The 17,152-nt window shown below is 42.3% G+C and overlaps 1 protein-coding gene across 4 annotated transcripts in view; it reads left to right on the top strand.

Moving 5' to 3' along the window:
• BAIAP2L1 (BAR/IMD domain containing adaptor protein 2 like 1) overlaps positions 1–17,152 on the top strand; it is an 88,670-nt gene that overhangs the window by 23,083 nt on the left and 48,435 nt on the right. For all 4 annotated transcript variants that reach the window (XM_082857315.1, XM_082857314.1, XM_082857313.1 and 1 more), the window contains exon 3: positions 4,905–4,991. In XM_082857315.1, the coding sequence (XP_082713441.1) occupies positions 4,905–4,991 (87 nt within the window). The remainder of the gene's footprint in view (positions 1–4,904; positions 4,992–17,152) is intronic.

The raw sequence follows: 17,152 nt of genomic DNA, 5'->3' as shown, positions 1-17,152 counted from the left end.
TCATTAAATATTTTACTTAATTATTTTTAAATGCTACTGAATTTTTAAAATATCTTTAAATTGGTAGAAACCATTTATAATTAATCTGTAGAACTTTGCAATGATAGGATATTAGTATACTTGAAATGAGTAAGTTGAATAATAGGCTACCAAAAGTGACATATCTTAAATATCAGATTTTGCTTTTTGACACTGCTTAATCTTTTATATCATTGACATAAACATGTTTTCTACTTTTTACACCAAATTCTTTGTAAACTAATAACATATATAAAAAGTGTACTTAAAATTTTAAGATCCTGAAGCATAGGAATTATTCTCCTTTCTATTTATGTAGAAGAATTTCTTGTCTTTGGGTGTATCACTTATGATAGAAATATGAGAAATAAAATGTTTAGCCTGAATGGAAAGACATCTAAATTAAAGGTTGAACTTAGATTCTCATTTCAAAATGAGTGCTTAATTTAAAATGAACTCAGGCATTGGCTTTTGTCTCTCTGTGAACCAGAGTTGTTTGCCGGTTTGAACAGATTTCATCTGAGGAAGCCAATGTGCATCTACACATGCATTCCCCTCACAAAAGGGGAATGTTATCAGTGATCACCTTGATGTGGACCATTTTTTTAAAGTCTTTATTGAATTTGTTACTGTATTGCATCTGTTTTATGTTTTGGTTTTCTGGCCCCGAGGCATGTGGGATCTTAGCTCCCCAACCAGGGATCGAACCCACACCCCCTGCATTGGAAGGTGAAGTCTTAACCACTGGACCGTCAGGGAAGTCCCTTATCAGTGATCACCTTGAGAACTCAAGATGCTAACAATCACCAAATTCTAACATGGTCAGAACAATTCTCCATATGTAGCAAGTGTCACCCCCAAAATATTCAGACCCCAGTTTCACCATCTACCCTGGTTCACTAAGACCAGCACGTAACATAAGTAGAAAATTTAGTTTCCAGCGGTTTGAGATTTGAAGAAAGCTTCAGACCAAGCTTTGTGTCTTTTTTTCCCCTCTTCTTTCTCTCTTTCACGATACCCCACCTTTGGCTGCTCCCTGATGATGTTTTGAAAATAAACCTGCGCCCTCACACCCTCAGTAAGCCTGCTCCAGGAAAGGGGAGGTGCTGGCAAGACTCAGGACTTTGGATTACGGACGAACTATCGTTTCAGTCACTGCAAAAGTAAACTGCTTATTGACTTCCTTCTGGATCTCTGTGCTCTTGGCCAGACGTGTTCAGTGTCAGGAAATGCAGCAGGCCTGAGATTTCCCTCCCTCTCCCTCTAGCCGTACCAGTGACTTCTGTGGGTGCCCCCTCCCTCCTTCAAAGAACTGGAGCCTTGTTTTGGAAGCTGACTCTCTCCTGATGATTACCTAGTCACAAGACCACAAAGTCATCGCTTTATCCATCCCCGGGAAGGAAATCACTCTGACCTGCAGTGATTTTTTTCTTTCTAGCACGAGCTGCCTCTCTGAGGCAGAGTTTTACAAGGTGACGCAGTGAAGAGCCCACAGCTTAGCCTCCTGCTAACAGGGCTTCTCCCCAGCAGCCTCTACCACTTTAACACCTCCTGGGGCCTATTCTGCGTTTCATAATGTGTTCCAGGATTTCTGCAGGCCATCTGTTTTTGGCTGAAGCCATTGAGAAACTTCAATAAAATGTGTAAAGTCGTTGGTAAGAATCTGTAGTATAGTCGAGGATGCCAGATGTGCATTCAACAGTTAGATTATAGCCCAGCGCAGCAGCACAGCTGATGAAGAGCACAGGCCGAGCAGCGGCACAGGAGTTTTGAGAGGAGGCCGGTGGAGTATGGAGCAGGCAGAGGCCGTGTAGGAGCTGAGCCAGCTGACAGACGTTAGGTTTCAGTAGGCAGACGCTGCTTACTAGTGCTTCAGGCAGAAAAGACAGCATCCAAGCCGAGACCAGGGGTCCACGCTAGCATGGGTGAGAAGCTGTGAGGGAACAGTAAAACATAAGGTGGAATAAGGTCGTACTATGAATGCATTTGGATGCAGCATCTGTTACCTGTTGCCGCATAACAAACTGCCTCTAAGCTTGGTGGCTTAAGACAACAATAGTTCATTATTTTCAGTCGTCCTGTAAAGGCAGTGCAGTTGTCTGTACCCCTGGGACTCTGCAGTTGCAGTGGACTGGGGCTGAGCTCACTTCCTCTCTCAGGCATAGCTGGCTGTCCCAAGAGTACAAGCCCCGTGGGAGTTATGCCTGCTCGTACCCCATTGGCCAAAGCAAGTCACATGACCAAACAGCCTGTCAGCATCCTAGACAATTATACCACCTGGGAATTCCGGGAGGTGTGATTCATTGAAGGCCATGACTGTAAAAATCTACGATGAACTCTGTGGAGTGTGACAGGCTTACCCTGTGGCCAGTGGGAGGCCATTGAAGGCTTTTGAGCAGAACTGTAACCTATTGAAATCATATTGATATTTTAAGGAAAGTTTTTCTGGTAGAAATGTGTAGTTTAGATTGATGAAGTAGTTGATCAACCACTAAAAATTAATAAAGCTTCATTCCTTAAAACAGTAAGTGGTAGAAAATCTCTAATATATCCACAAAAGGGGACAGAATTATGAAAATATTAGTTTATTTTTCTGGATAAATTACAATTTTTAAGTTAATGCAGCTTTATCATAAAAGCAGGATATTTTACTAGACTAAGAAGGTTAAATAGTTTTAAACATAAGTCAGCAGTTAATGGAAAAATTTCAATGTGTGGATGCAAACCAAAAATTTTATTTAAGTGTCGTGTAATCCTGTATTACCATTCTCCCCCGTTAATTTGCTTTTCAGCTTATCAGCACCTTGCAATTTTAAATCTTCCCACTAAAATATTACATATATTAACTTGACAGTTTACTGGCTATAAACCTTGTTTTTCGGTGGAGTCATCTCTTTTTCAGTGCTAGCTGAGACCAAAGAGTCAAAAAGCACCATGATTTAGAACTGCCGGGGTTGTGTGCACTGCCTCTGCTTCGCCATTGACCTTGGGCATGTCCCAGAATATCTCTTCTGTGCTCCACTTCGTGAAACGGGGTGATAACATCATCACCCTATGTCTTAATGTAGTGTGGTAGATTAATTAATTTAAGTAATGATTTGGAAAGTTTACATAAATGCTATTTGTTACTGCTCTTTTTTATAATTACGCTTTACAGTTATCCTTAGTCTTATGAAACAATAGTATAGTAGAGCATTAGATTTCATGAACTTGTATATATATGTAGTAAAAGCTGTAAGTTTCATAATTTTTTTAATTCTACAAGACATGCAAAAATAGATTAATTTGCCTTGAAAATACTACTTTTTTTGGCCTGCAGTATCTTCAGCGGGACTTGGGCATTAATTCATTCTGTGACCTCCTCCCCCACCTTTTTAAAACTTGACATACCTTTTAAAATTCATCTTTTAAAAACAATACCCATGGGCTTCCTTGGTGGTGCAGTGGTTGGGAGTCCGCCTGCCGATGCAGGGGACGCAGGTTCGTGCCCTGGTTCGGGAAGATCCCACATGCCGCGGAGCGGCTGGGCCCGTGAGCCGTGGCTGCTGAGCCTGCGCGTCCGGAGCTTGTGCTCCGCAGCGGGAGAGGCCATAACAGTGAGAGGTCCACGTACTGCAAAAAAATAAAAATAAAAAAATAAAAATAAAAACAATACCCATTATAAACTGGTGTGGCCTCAGGTTTTCTTCTCAGTGAGAGGAAAGGAGCCTGAGAGGGGTTGCTTAGGGCTCTTTTATCTCCCAAATCCTGTGGTCTCCAAAGCTACCAGGCAAAGTGATGTCTGTGTATGAAGCTGACCTTTGAGCAAGATAAAATATTTTCTCCAAAGTCACACTAAATAGGCTAGATCTTATTGAAAAGCTTGCTTGTTGTACACCTTCAGTCTCCTGAAACCCAGCCTGTGTAAAGTGACAGAAGGAATGGGTATTAGCAGCTTCCATTAGTTTGTCCGATACTCACACTGTTAGGGCATTTTATAGATTCAAATCCTTTGTTTCAAAAAGGATAACTAACTTGTCCAAGAAGGTCATGTTGTTGGAAGTAACAGTAGAATTCAAACCCAGATTTGTCTTGCTCCTGACTCCCACCTACAACCTCCCCGCACCCTCCAAAAAAGAAAAAGGAAAGGGGAAAAAAAAGGAAAAGAAAAACAAATCAGAAGCATATTTCTGTACCTTATAATGTAGTTTTCAGAATCAGTTTGAAAGGAGAAATGTGATTTTTAAGATAATTAGAATCCAGCTTGTATAGCAGTAAGAGTTTTCCTGTCTCTGCCAAAAAAGAGCAGAAAGAAAAGCAGAGCATTCAGTTATTTTTCAGGTAATTTCATTTTTTTTGAAATGATAATGTATTTCAGATTTCATAGATTTCTCTCCTGGCAACAAGTATGGTAGTTGCTTGTGTCTCAGAATATCTTTTTCAATAGAAAAAGTAAAAATGCCATAGAAGGCCCAGGGGCCTAAACAAGCCCACACCAGCCCCTCTAGCTAACAGTATTGCAGACCTGTATTGCTGTAGAATGACCAGCTTGCTGCAGTGGATGTGTTCCAGCCCCAATTCCGTGTTAGGAACATATCCCCTCTGGAGCTGGCCTGAGGAGCAGGCAGAACCTTCTCCGGACCCCCAGCCTCTGCCGCTGCTGAAGGTTCCCCAGGGCTGGTCGGAGGCGAGGATCCCGTGAGGGCTTTCCGGTGGGTGGGGGGCCTGCAGGAGTGCAGTGGAGGGACCTCTGCCCCTGGCACAGCTCGCAAGCTCAAGCCCTGCCCCCTGAGAGCCACGCTTGCCTCAGCTGCGAGGGACTCCGGGGTGTTTGGAAGAAAACCTCTGTGTCGTTTCCTCCTTGCCATGTGTAAGTGATGATTGTGTGTGTCACCTTCCCTGTCTAGCTATGATTCTGGCGGGAAAAGCCTACTACGATGGAGTGGCCAAGATCGGTGAGATTGCCAGCGGGTCCCCTGTGTCGACAGAGCTGGGTGAGCTGACCGTCCGTTACATATACACCCAACTTGAGCGCGGTTCCAGAGCCTTTGTCGTGCGAGCCCTGATGAGAACATACAAAGTGGCCCGGATCCAGAATGGAAAAGAGGGCTAGCCCAGCACTCGGGTTTGTTCACCTCTGCGGTGATTGACTCCTCCGTGGTCTGTCCAAAGTGGAGGCTTAGTTAAGGGCAGGCCACTAGGAACTGGGCTTCTGCCTCTGAGGTTTGGGCCCTAGTTCCCTGCTGATCCCTGAAGCGTGAAGCCGGGGGAGCCTTGAGCCACATTTTTAACTGAAGGGGATGTGCACGCAGCCTCCGGCCTCTGGCAGAGCGTTTCCTGTGACTCACCTTGCAGAGAGTCCAGCCCCTTTACGTTCTGCTCTTGGCTGTCGCTGCTTCCACAGTTGCTCTCGGTTGTGATTTTTCCGGTTTTGCTGGTATGAATCGATCCCCTGTGCACACGCGGAGGGCGAGGGCAGCCGCACCCTCGGCAGCACCAAGGCTTCTATTTACAGACCCGGTTCACTGTACCATCTCCGAAGCGGGGAAAGGTGGATTTTTTTTTTTTAATAGTCCCACACATAACCATCATTTTAATAACTTGTTAAATATGTTTTACTTGACAGAGGGTAACATTTCAGAGTTTTAAATGTTTGTCAGAATTTGAAAGGTTCAGAAAACCAGAGGAAAGGATTGGTAAAGTGTGTGTTTAAAGAAATGTGTGTTCCTCTCCAATTAAAACGTGGAAAGGGAAGCAGAGGGGCAAAGGCGCATATGTTTAAGGTTCAAATAATTCACACCATTCGTATGTTAAGTGTCTTGAGGGTTTTCAGGATTGCTTGGAAAACTCCTAACTGACCCATAAAAGCCAAGGAACAAATTCAAGGTGTGATGATGGTTCTGGGGTTGGGGGCTGGGCTGCTGCGTCTGCAGTGGATCTGGGCGCTCGTTAACATTCTCTGACAGCTTTTGTACCGGAAGAGTTCATAGTCTTGAAACCTGTAGGCAAAAGCTAAGCCTGAAGTGATGCTGGGTGATGAATAAGTCAGTACTGCGATACTGAATAGAATCAGTTACGAGTAGAAAATTTTCAAAGCGCTGACTTGTATGCTGTTGTTCTGGCAAGGTCTGAACTATAGTAACTCTGTCCAAAGTGGATCAGTTTAATAAAATACACACTGTGTTATGTAGGCAGAAGCAGATAGTAAAATTTAGGACATTTGAGGGATGATTGGGGTGATTATAGGGTTCCAAAAATAGAACTAAATTAAAAAGAAACAGCCTATTTGTGTCAGGCATCAGGGGAAAAAAAAGTATGACCCTTATGTTAAAACATACGGCGCTTTGACTCACCGTCATTCAGTTTGCCTTTTTAATGTTTTATGATTCTTGTCACTGTTTAAATAAGACTTCTGTTCCACACCTTATTTGATTCAGCTGTGAGTTCATAATATTGAATCAGCTGTTTCCACAGCAACCGTGTTGTTACAAACACGAGCTTAAAATTTCGGTTTCAATAAGGAAAATATGTTGCTATGGTGCAGTTTCTTTCATGTGTTTGTATTTCATTCAGAGGGAATGGAAATTACTTGCTGCCATTTTTGTTCCAAGTTGTCCTTTTGCTTATATTCACTCTATCATGTAGTTAATTTCCTACTCATTTGCAGCCATTCCATGATAAAGTGCAATCCTAGTAGGAGTTGCTTTTGGAGGCCTAACATTTACTTCTTTTGATTTGCTTAGTTTTTTATTTTGTTGTTAAAGTTTAGACTAAAATACTACCCTATATCTGTTTAAATACCTGTATGGAAGAGCACTGGACAATTCATAGAAAAAAGAGAGACCTAAAGTTGATTGTACCTTTCTTGTTTTTCAAGAAGATTTTCTGATCTAGTTACTGACATTTTGGTATTGGCCTTCATACTTTATTATGAAACTTATGTTATAAATTCCATTTGTTAAAAACTGAAGGGGTATTACATACGTGAAGATTGTGAATCATTTCAAAATTTTCATTCCTGAAGAGTATTATCTCTGAAAATCCTTTCTTTTCCCACGCCCCACCCCCGCAAAAAAAAATCCTATAGTTATACAATTTTCCGTTTAAAATTTTTGCTTTGGGAGGAAAATACCCTCTGGCTAAAAATATTTACTTAATTCATAGAAATTTGTAGTGAGGATTCAACTTGGAAAACTTGGCCAAATATATTATTAATGTAAATCAGGGTGGCAAAGCTAAGCATTTCAGTCTCTTCTCACTTTAGAGGAAAGAAAAGGTGTGTGTGTGTGGGTGTTGATTAGCCTTTTACTTTTTGTCTTCTGGGTTGGCCTCTGTTAGTAGCACAGGGCTGCAGCAGTACCATTTCTGACTTCTAGCTATGGGTGTTTTCATTTTGATATCCCTCTTTCGGCATCAGCTCACCCAGTGCTGTGTGAATCATTTAAGATGCTCTTGCCCACGAGTAACAAAATACCCAACTAACAGTGGTGTAAGCAATAAGGATGTTTATTATCCCACATAAGAAGGCCAGAAACAGGGGGTTCTTGGTTAATCATTACTAAGGACTCTGGTTATTTCTCTCTTTCTTCTCGTCCTAAAGCCCAGCTCCTCATGGTACCAGGGTGGCTGCCCTGCCATTGCTAGTCTCAGGCATCACACCCTCCCTCTTCCCACTATGTCCAGAAGCAGGAAGGAGCGCGCTTTACAGAGGAGGAAACCTTTTCCCAGGAGCCCCAGCACACACCCTCTTGTTCTCTCTGGCCTGATTTGGATCACACGCCCATGACCCAGCGGCACTATTCCCAGGCACGGTTGGCCAAGGGATACATCGAGGGGGAGAGGGTACAGCTGTTAGGAGGACACCCGATGGTGCCACCAGTCAGCCAGCTCTGGTTATCAGAGGTCTTGTTTCAATGGCTTTCAGTGAAAGGAAAGGACTTAACACGCGTTACTGCTTTAGCTGTGCTGTGAGCTGCAAAGTGCTGCTGCGTTTTGCTTGTGTCTCTGATTGGGATAGTGTTTTTCTCCCACATGGGTTGTGTGGTTTTACTATCGTGTGTGTACTTCACACACTATTTATGATTGTTGTTTCTCCAGTAGACCACAGCCGTCCTTCCCAGTCTATTCCTATTTGGGAAGTGGGACTCCCAAGCACAGAAGATGAATTAGGGATGTGGGGTAGTTTTTGTTTTTCTGTCCTTTTGCTTTTCTTCTCAAGCTTTTGGGTATCTTTTCATCACAAACTCTTGGGGCATCTTCCCTGCCTCCGCTTCTCTCTCCTTTCTTTCCTCCTCTCATCTTCCTCTCTGCTGACGTACCTGCACGGTCTCACAGGCTCTTTCATCACTGCCATATTTCTTTCCAGGCTTTTCTTCCGGTGAGTTTGTGCCTAAGAGCCAACATTGAGTGCTTACTCTCCTCGGGCGCAGGACCCAGTGCCTGACAGGGCCTTTAGTTCAGCGTCTCATTTAGTCCTCAGAGCCGTCCTGCACAGATCTGGGTGCAGGCGCTTCCACTGTCTCCGTTTTCCACGTAAGACCCAGAGGTGAAGTGTGTGCCTGGGTCACACAGTTAGCAGGTGGTCCGACTTGAGGATCTCAGCTCTTCACCTCTGCACTTACTGCACTTCACTGAGGCGAAGGGAAAGGAAAGAGGCAGCCAATCACGGGTTGCTGAAGAGGAAGAAAACAGGAAGCCCACGACGGGGACCTTTTCAAGAAGGAGATGAGAGGGAATCGTTGGTGTCAGAGCAGCCGAAGACTGGGGAGGGGCTGGCAGGTGTGGTGATTGGAGCTCACTGGCCCCCTCAGAAATGGTGGCTTCACTAGGGTCCTGACCATAAACACCAGGTGTTACAGGGTTGAGGAAGATGGAACTAACAGAAGTTTTACTTACATATGTATGCCTTCTTACACGTATTGCTTGACTTTTGTACAGCTGTGCTTCACATAGAAACTCAGGTCTCACTAAGTGTGTGCTGTGTGCCGGGTCCTTCGTGTGTTGCCTCATCTCCTCCTCAGGAGCCTCGTGGATAGATGTTTCCTCTGAGGTCTGCAGAGTGGATGCTCACCCCGCGTTTCCCTGGGGAGGCTGGTAGACCATAGGGTAAACTTGGCAGTCACAGCCTTCTGCATGGTGGTGAGATAACCTCCATGGGCAACCACATTGGGTCCTGTGTCCTTAGCCATGTGCTCTGCAGCCAAGCAAGGCAGAGCAAGGGCTGTGGAGGTCGTGACCTCTGCGAGAGGATGGTAGGCGGCATTGGTGCTGCTTGGGGACGATCCTGTGACCCAGGACAGGGAGGCCAGGCCAGGTCTTATTTTCCCCTGAGACTGCCCAACACCTGAGAGATGCTCAGTAAAGCTTGTGTTGTTACAGTGCCGCTGTCAACTTACACCACCCTGGGCAACACGTCACCTTATGAGTGGTTGGCAGGACTAAGGGAGAGGACAGCAACACGTTCTGGGTTGTTTGAAGATGAAATGAGATAATGTGCCTTGTGTTTTCTAAAGTTTCACAGACCAGAAAGATGCCTCTCTGTTGCCGCTTCATATGTTCACAAGTATTTGAGAATTCAAAAATCAGTACCAATTTTTTTCATTGACATTATTCTCTTCCATAAAGTAGGTGATACGTTTGTAAGAATATACATTTTTGCTTGATTATTCAAGAACAAATTATTTCAGTTCTTTCCATTGTATCTTCATTTTCTATTTCATTAATGTCTACTCTTACCCTTGTTTTCTTCCTTGTACTATCTTTGGGATTATTCTGCTGTTCTTTTTCTAATTTCTGAAATGATACATTTAACTCATTAATTTTAAATACAGGTAGGACCACAAAGATGACCATACAAGTTAAAACCATGCAAAGCCATCTTAATAATCAATGGGGAAAATTATGATTGTCCTGTGACCTTTAAAAATGTTTGCCAGAAACATTAAAAACTCTCTCACTTTCAGTTATAAATGTGTAAGGAAATGGAAAAAATAAAACTGATATTTATTTAGTACACAGTACTTTAAAGTATTAGAAACACTGATAGTTAAAGCATTTTTATTTATTTGTAAAAAACTCGAGTCGTTTCAACAACTCTTGTCGCCTTCCTGTATAACTTAAGATACAATATGCTTTCGCAAATTGTCATGCTCCTTTTAAGCTTGGATCAGCTTCCAGCATTTTATCCTCGGTGATTTCAATGTTGTGAGATAGCCTTGAGAGTTCCTTTAATGTGAAGTTTTTTGGGCTGGTATCACTTTCTCGGAAACACCTTCATCCTTTTCACCACAACCGCTTTCCTCAATTATGTTGATGATTCTGGGCTTCACTCCATTCTTGTGGCTGTACATACAGGGTTTCTCAAACAGTAGCAGTGTTGACGTTCCCACAGGCAGGTATTTCTTCTGTAACTCCATTTACAGTCATTGTTACCACTTTTAATGTCTTTGCTGTACTTCCTCTTTCAGTTATTCATATTTGTAACACATCACATGGGTTTGTCACTGGGAAACAGGGAGGCAACACACCTACACACTTTGCTGTCTGTGTGCTCTATCTGCAGTCCTTGCAGCAACACCACACTGTCTTAATTACTGTAACTTTATGATAAATCTTGATATCTAGTAGGAGATATCAAGTAAAGTAAGTAGATCTTATTCGAGATTGTCTTAGCTATTATAGGACTTCTGCATGTACACATTCTTTAGAATCAGCTTGTCAATTCTCACTAAAAAAAAAATCTCGGATTTTTGACTATAGATTGAATCTATAGATGAATTTAGAGAGAACTGACTCAATCTTCTAATCCATGAAGATGGTATATCCTTTTAATTACTTGAGACTTCTTTAATTTCTGTTAGCACCATTTTGTAATTTTCATTGTAGAAGTCTTGCACATTTTTATACATGCATTTTTAGATACTTATAACATTTTTGTCCTATTGTAAATGGCATTTTAAATTTTTTTATTTTCTACTTTTTTTATTCTGTTGAGATTTCAATTTGTCATTCTTTTTCATTACTATAAGTTCTATTTAGTTCTTTTGAAATCTGTGAATTAATTTTTATCATTTTAATAACTTTATCGAGATCTGATTAACATATAGTACAATTGCCCCGTTTAAAGCGTATAGTTCAGTGGTTTTTAGTATATTCACAAAGTTTTAAATTATCACCACAGTCAACTTTAGAACATTTTCCTCACTCCAGAAAGAAATCACATACCCATTAGCAGTCACCTCCCATTCACCCCCAACTCCAGTCGTATTTAACCATTAATATATTTTGTCTCCTATAGAGTTGGTTTTGCTGGACTTTTCACATAAATGGAATCATACAATATGTGATCTTTTGTCACTGGTTTCTTTCACTTAGCACAATGATTTCAAGGGTCATTCACATTGTAACATGTAGCAGTACTTCCTTTCTTTTTATGGATGGATAATATCCTATTGTATAGATATACCACATTTTGTTTATCTGTTTTATCAGTTGATAGATATTTAGGTTGCTTCTACCTTTTAGCTATTAAAACATACTGCTGCTATGAACATTCATGTACAAATTTTGTATGTACATACGTTTTTCTGTCTCTTGGGTATATACTTAGGAGTAGAATTGCTGGCTCATATGTTAACTCTAAATTTAACCCTTTGAGGAACTGCCAGAGTATTTTTCAAAGTGAATGCACCATTTTACATTCCCACCAGCAGTGTATGAGGGTTCCAACTTCTTTAAGTCCTTGCTAACACTTGTTATTGTCTGTCTTTTTGATTATAGCCATCCTAGTGAGTGTGAGGTACTACCTCATTTGAGTTTTGATTTACATTTCCCTAGTGGTTGATGTCGAGTATCTTTTCATGTTCTTACTGGTCATTGCATATCATCTTTGGAGAAATGTCTATTCAGATCCTTTGCCCATTTTTACTTGGGTTGTCTTTTTATTATAGAGTTTGCCAATCAACTTTTAATAAAGTTTTGTTTTTCTCTTTTGATTCTTTTTATTATCAATGCAGTTTGAAGTTCTTTCTTTATTGGCTGCGTTGGGTCTTCATTGCTGTGCGTGGGCTTTCTCTAGTTGCGGCAAGTGGGGGCTACTCTTTGTTGTGGTATGCGGGCTTCTCATTGCAGTGGCTTCTCTTTGTTGCAGAGGATGGGCTCTAGGCACGCAGGCTGCAGTAGTAGTGGCATGCGGGCTTAGTAGTTGTGGCTCGTGGGCTCTAGAGCACAGGCTCAGTAGTTGTGGCATGTGGGCTTAGTTGCTCTGTGGCATGTGGGATCTTCCAGGTCCAGGGCTCGAACCCGTATCCCCTGCATTGGTAGGCATTCTTTTTTTTTTTTTTTTTTTTTTTTGCGGTACGCGGGCCTCTCACTGTTGTGGCCTCTCCCGTTGCGGAGCACAGGCTCCGGACGTGCAGGCCCAGCGGCCATGGCTCACGGGCCCAGCCGCTCCGCGGCATGTGGGATCTTCCTGGACCAGGGCATGAACCCGTGTCCCCTGCATCGGCAGGTGGACTCTCAACCACTGCGCCACCAGGGAAGCCCTTGGCAGGCATTCTTAACCAACGTGCCACCAGGGAAGTCCCAGTTTGAAGTTCTTGACAGTCTAATTCTGCTGATGCTTTATTGTGCCTCTTGATTCTCATTCATGTGGAAATATTTCTGTCTGGGTTTTATTGTCATCTCATTGTTCTCTTCCACGTTGGGGTCACCTATGGAGGTATAAAGGTTTTGCCATTGGAAGTCACCAAGAAATGAAAAGTAGAAATGCCAAGCAATGGTGGAGCTTCTCTCATTTAAATATGTTTAATTCTTAGAAAATAAAAATAGTTAATGGAATATGACTTACCATTTGATAAAATTCTTGTAAAATATTTAGAATGTGCAAATGAAATGCTCCTTTATTTTCTGTCATATCCATACTAACAAAGGTATTCTGCCAGTTTTGCAGGGAAAGTGACTCAGACTTTATGGAAAATATCTTTAAATGTCTAAAATTTGTAAGCTCTTCTAATTATCTAAAACTTAAATAATGGCAGTTTTTAATTTTCTATAAATAGGCAAGATACACATCCTTCTCCCAGGAGTCATTTCTAATGGTTTGCTCTTGAAAACAAAAGGTCCTTTATGAATAGAGTCTGTTCTCCTATTATAGAGACTATTGAGGAAATGTGTCATTGCTTTTTCTCAACTATAATTGAAAGTAATAGGAAAATTCTAATGATTCAAGAGAATTGCCAAATTTTAGTCATTTTTATGCTAAATGCGCTGAACCACTAGAAGATTACAGTAAGAATTAGCATATATTTTGAAGTAGCCTTCAAATTCGCTTTGTTAAAGCATCACCTTTTATCAGTTGTACCTTAACTGAGCAAACAAGAGCCAAGGGGCTGGCCAGCACCGATTTGAAACTAAAATTTTATTGGGCCACGGCCGTGCCCACTTGTTCATGTGTTGTCTGCAGCTACACTGGCAGAGCTAAGCGGTTGCAACAGAGGAGACCTGAACTGTTTACAACCCGGCCCCTTGCAGGCCCTTACTTGACAGCAGAAGGCCTTTAGGGTCATCCAGTTGCTTAAGCCACTCAGGATGGAGCCATTGTGTGAGGGATTTGATATCCTTTTCTCCAAAGAAAAAGCAGCTCCTTACCATCTGCGATCTAAGTGCTTGGGTGGGTTTAATTAAGACTATACTTGCCAGGATCATTCCTGTAGTCTGTTACTAAGTGCTTGGGTTTAACACACATTAACAGCATGATCCCAATAACCACAGCATGTAAGCAGCTCTGAGGCGACGCCGCCTTGCCCTGTTGGGAGAAACGAATGAACAGACAAATGCAAAGCCAAAGACCAGAGCTCTGTAGTCAGGATTTGGCAGGTAAAATATTTTAATCCACTGTGTTTGTTAAATAGTAAGTCATATGAATAATAATTCATGTGACTCAGGTCGTCAGGGTGTGTACCTGTAGCTGTGCACATAAATCCTTATCACAGATACACAGTTCAACTCAAGGAACAGTGCTCATTTAAAAGAGGAAACTGAAATTTGTCTAAAGCTTCCAGTTTTGTCCCTAAATCAAATGACGTTTATTTTTGAAGACTTAGGAAATATGGAAATGGTGGAAAGGGAAAACAGAAATGGTCAGGGGAAAATATTTTGGCAAAATATTCAAAAGAAACTTTGAACCAGTTTTTTCATCTTTAAACCATAGAAAAATAAAGCTTGTTCTCACTTATTTCTCAAGGAATAACAGGGGACTTTCTTCAGGGAGTTGACAAATTTCCTGTGAGGTATAAGGACCTCAGCATTACATAAATTTAGACTGTGTTATTATGTTCCAGTTCAGCCAGCTATTACATTATTTATGTATGTATGCATGTATGTATGGCTGCATTGGGTCTTCGTTGTGGTGCCCAGGCTTTCTTTAGTTGCATCGAGCGGGGGCTACTCTTCCTTGTGGTGCGTCGGCTTCTCATTGTGGTGGCTTCTCCTGTTGCAGAGCACGGGCTCTAGGTGCGCGGGCTTCAGTAGTTGCAGCACGTGGGCTCAGTAGTTGTTGCATGCAGGCTCTAGAGCACAGGCTCAGTAATTGTGGCACACGGGCTTAACTGCTCCGTGGCATGTAGGATCTTCTCGGACCAGAGCTTGAACCCGTGTCCCCTGCATTGGCAGGTGGATTCTTAACCACTGCACCACCAGGGAAGCCCACATTATTTTGAATCATCTGTTAAATTGTTTGGGCCAGTTTCTTAAATTGATCACAAAACAGAAGATTTTATCTCCTCACCATCAGGGAACCTAGAAAATCATAGATTTTCTTTTGTTATTGATAGAGTGTTCATTGGTCATGCAATTAAACAATATATATTTATTACAGTTTTGTCTTGTTGACACTCAAAATCCAACCTGACAGTCTTGGGTCTTAAAAATAAGAGCAGAAGGGACTTCCCTGGTGGCGCAGTGGTTGAGAGTCCACCTGCCGATGCAGGGGACACGGGTTCGTGCCCCGGTCCGGGAGGATCCCGCATGCCGCGGAGCGGCTGGGCCCGTGAGCCGTGGCTGCTGAGCCTGCGCGTCCGGAGCCTGTGCTCCGCAACAGGAGAGGCCGCAACAGAGAGATGCCTGCGCACCGCAAAAAAAAAAAGAGCAGAAAACAATACGTGAAAATTTTTTTAAATGTTATTCATTCAGAGAAATATCATAAATAGATTCCTAAGGTCTAGATAAAATAAAAGAATTCATGCCAGAGTCAATGAGAGAGCTAAGTTGAGTCAAAACAATTGTTGTTGACCAAAACCATTTATCTTTTAGTTGCAGGTGAGGCTCACTTTTTTTTTTTTTTGCGGTACGCAGGCCTCTCACTGTTGTGGCCTCTGCTGTTGCGGAGCACAGGCTCCGGACGCGCAGGCTCAGCAGCCATGGCTCACGAGCCCAGCCGCTCCGCGGCATGCGGGATCTTCCTGGACCGGGGCACAAACCCGTGTCCCCTGCATCGGCAGGCGGACTCTCAACCACTGCGCCACCAGGGAAGCCCGAGGCTCACTTTAAAGAGATTAAAATCCTTTCCGCAAATATAGGAAACAGTTAGTAGGGAATTTATTTTATTTGGTTAGCATTGTACCTGACGTATGCATATTAACTCCTGTACTCATCGTGATAGCTCTCTGAAGTGTGGGTACTATTATTATTATTATTTTCATTTTACAGATGAGGAAACTGGGTTTCAAAGAGAGTTAAATAACTTGCCAAAGTCACCCAGCTGGTTAACGGCTGGTTAATTTGAGCTCAGGTAGTCTGCCAGCTGTGTGGCCTGTTACGCTGATTTAATTTTCTACATGTCGAAAAGATGGGCTTTTTCTGATGTGATTTATTTTATGGCAGTCAGATTGTCCTGTCCATTATAGTTCAGCAGATAAAAGGTTGTGTTAAATAGTGAACCATCATATAGTCTGAAACTGATTCATCATGTGAGTATGATTCTGTATTTTGTGCTTTTATCAGATATAATCAAGAGTTTGTATTTTGTATTAGGAGCATTTATTACATGACCATTTATTCCAACTTTGCAAATGACTTGCCATTTCAGTTTTCAGGTGGCACCTCGTTGGGAGCAAAAAAAGATCTAACTGTAGAAAAAGACAGGCTTATAATTTATAAATGTATAATTTATAACATCTATATAAGCACATACCATATAAGTCCATATATCATCTAGGCATATTGGTATAAGTATATATAAATTTCTAAAACTGAGAGAGGATGTTCTGTGTTGTAAATTGTACCTCCCTACAGAAGTTATTATAAGAAAAGCATTCCTTCTTCCAGCTTTGAAGTAACCATATGTGCAGATGATGTATTATAATTACTAAAAACTACAGGTATAAAAGCTAAGATGTCAAATCAAGATGAGTCATTTTAACATTTAATGCTTCCTGACGGCATGATGGGCACATCCTGAATGTCAGTCTGAATGTCATTACCTATTTTTCAATGCACTTTATGATACTTGCCCGTTCTCTTAAATCTTTGAATTTTAAAGTGTGTGAAGGGAAAATTATCTTGTTTAAACCCAGTTTTCACAATTATTTAAATTGGTCTTTTTCTCCTCAAAGGATATCATGTGTCCTGTCAACTCCGGATAGGGAGAGGCTAGGACTCCTTATTCTCAGGCTCTCAGCTGTGGCCAAAGAACAGCGGTCAGGGGGCCGCAGCAACTGTCCAGGTCTCCACGAGGCAGGGGCCTGAGGGCTCTGCCTCATGACTGCTTCTTTCGTCATTCGTGTCAGTCACGAGAGCCACCGCATCCTCTCACTAATGCCCACGGGTGTCTTACTCTATTCGTGGCACTATGCTGGGCTTGAAATTAGGGGTCAAACAAAAACACAAAGTTCTAACACACAAATAGGGGAAGGGACTTCACAGCAAGAAAGAGCGGCTCTGGTCAGAGGCACCAGACACAGCAAAGGGTATGGCCCCTGCAGTAGGTTGAGGGGGGAGGACAACGAAGTTAAAGGGAGAGGGACACGGTGGAGACAGGTGTAGTTAGAACCGTGGTGCGGGTGAGGCCTGCCTTGACCCTGCCGGCCACATGTTCCTAAGCACGTGGGCATGCTGCGGAGGAGAGTGATAGCCTTGGCGGGGGGGACGTGGTAGATTC

Source organism: Leucopleurus acutus (assembly GCF_964270905.1).
Source record: "Leucopleurus acutus genome assembly, chromosome: 16".
Taxonomy (NCBI): Eukaryota; Metazoa; Chordata; class Mammalia; order Artiodactyla; family Delphinidae; genus Leucopleurus; species Leucopleurus acutus.
This window is presented reverse-complemented; position numbering and strand designations above follow the sequence as displayed.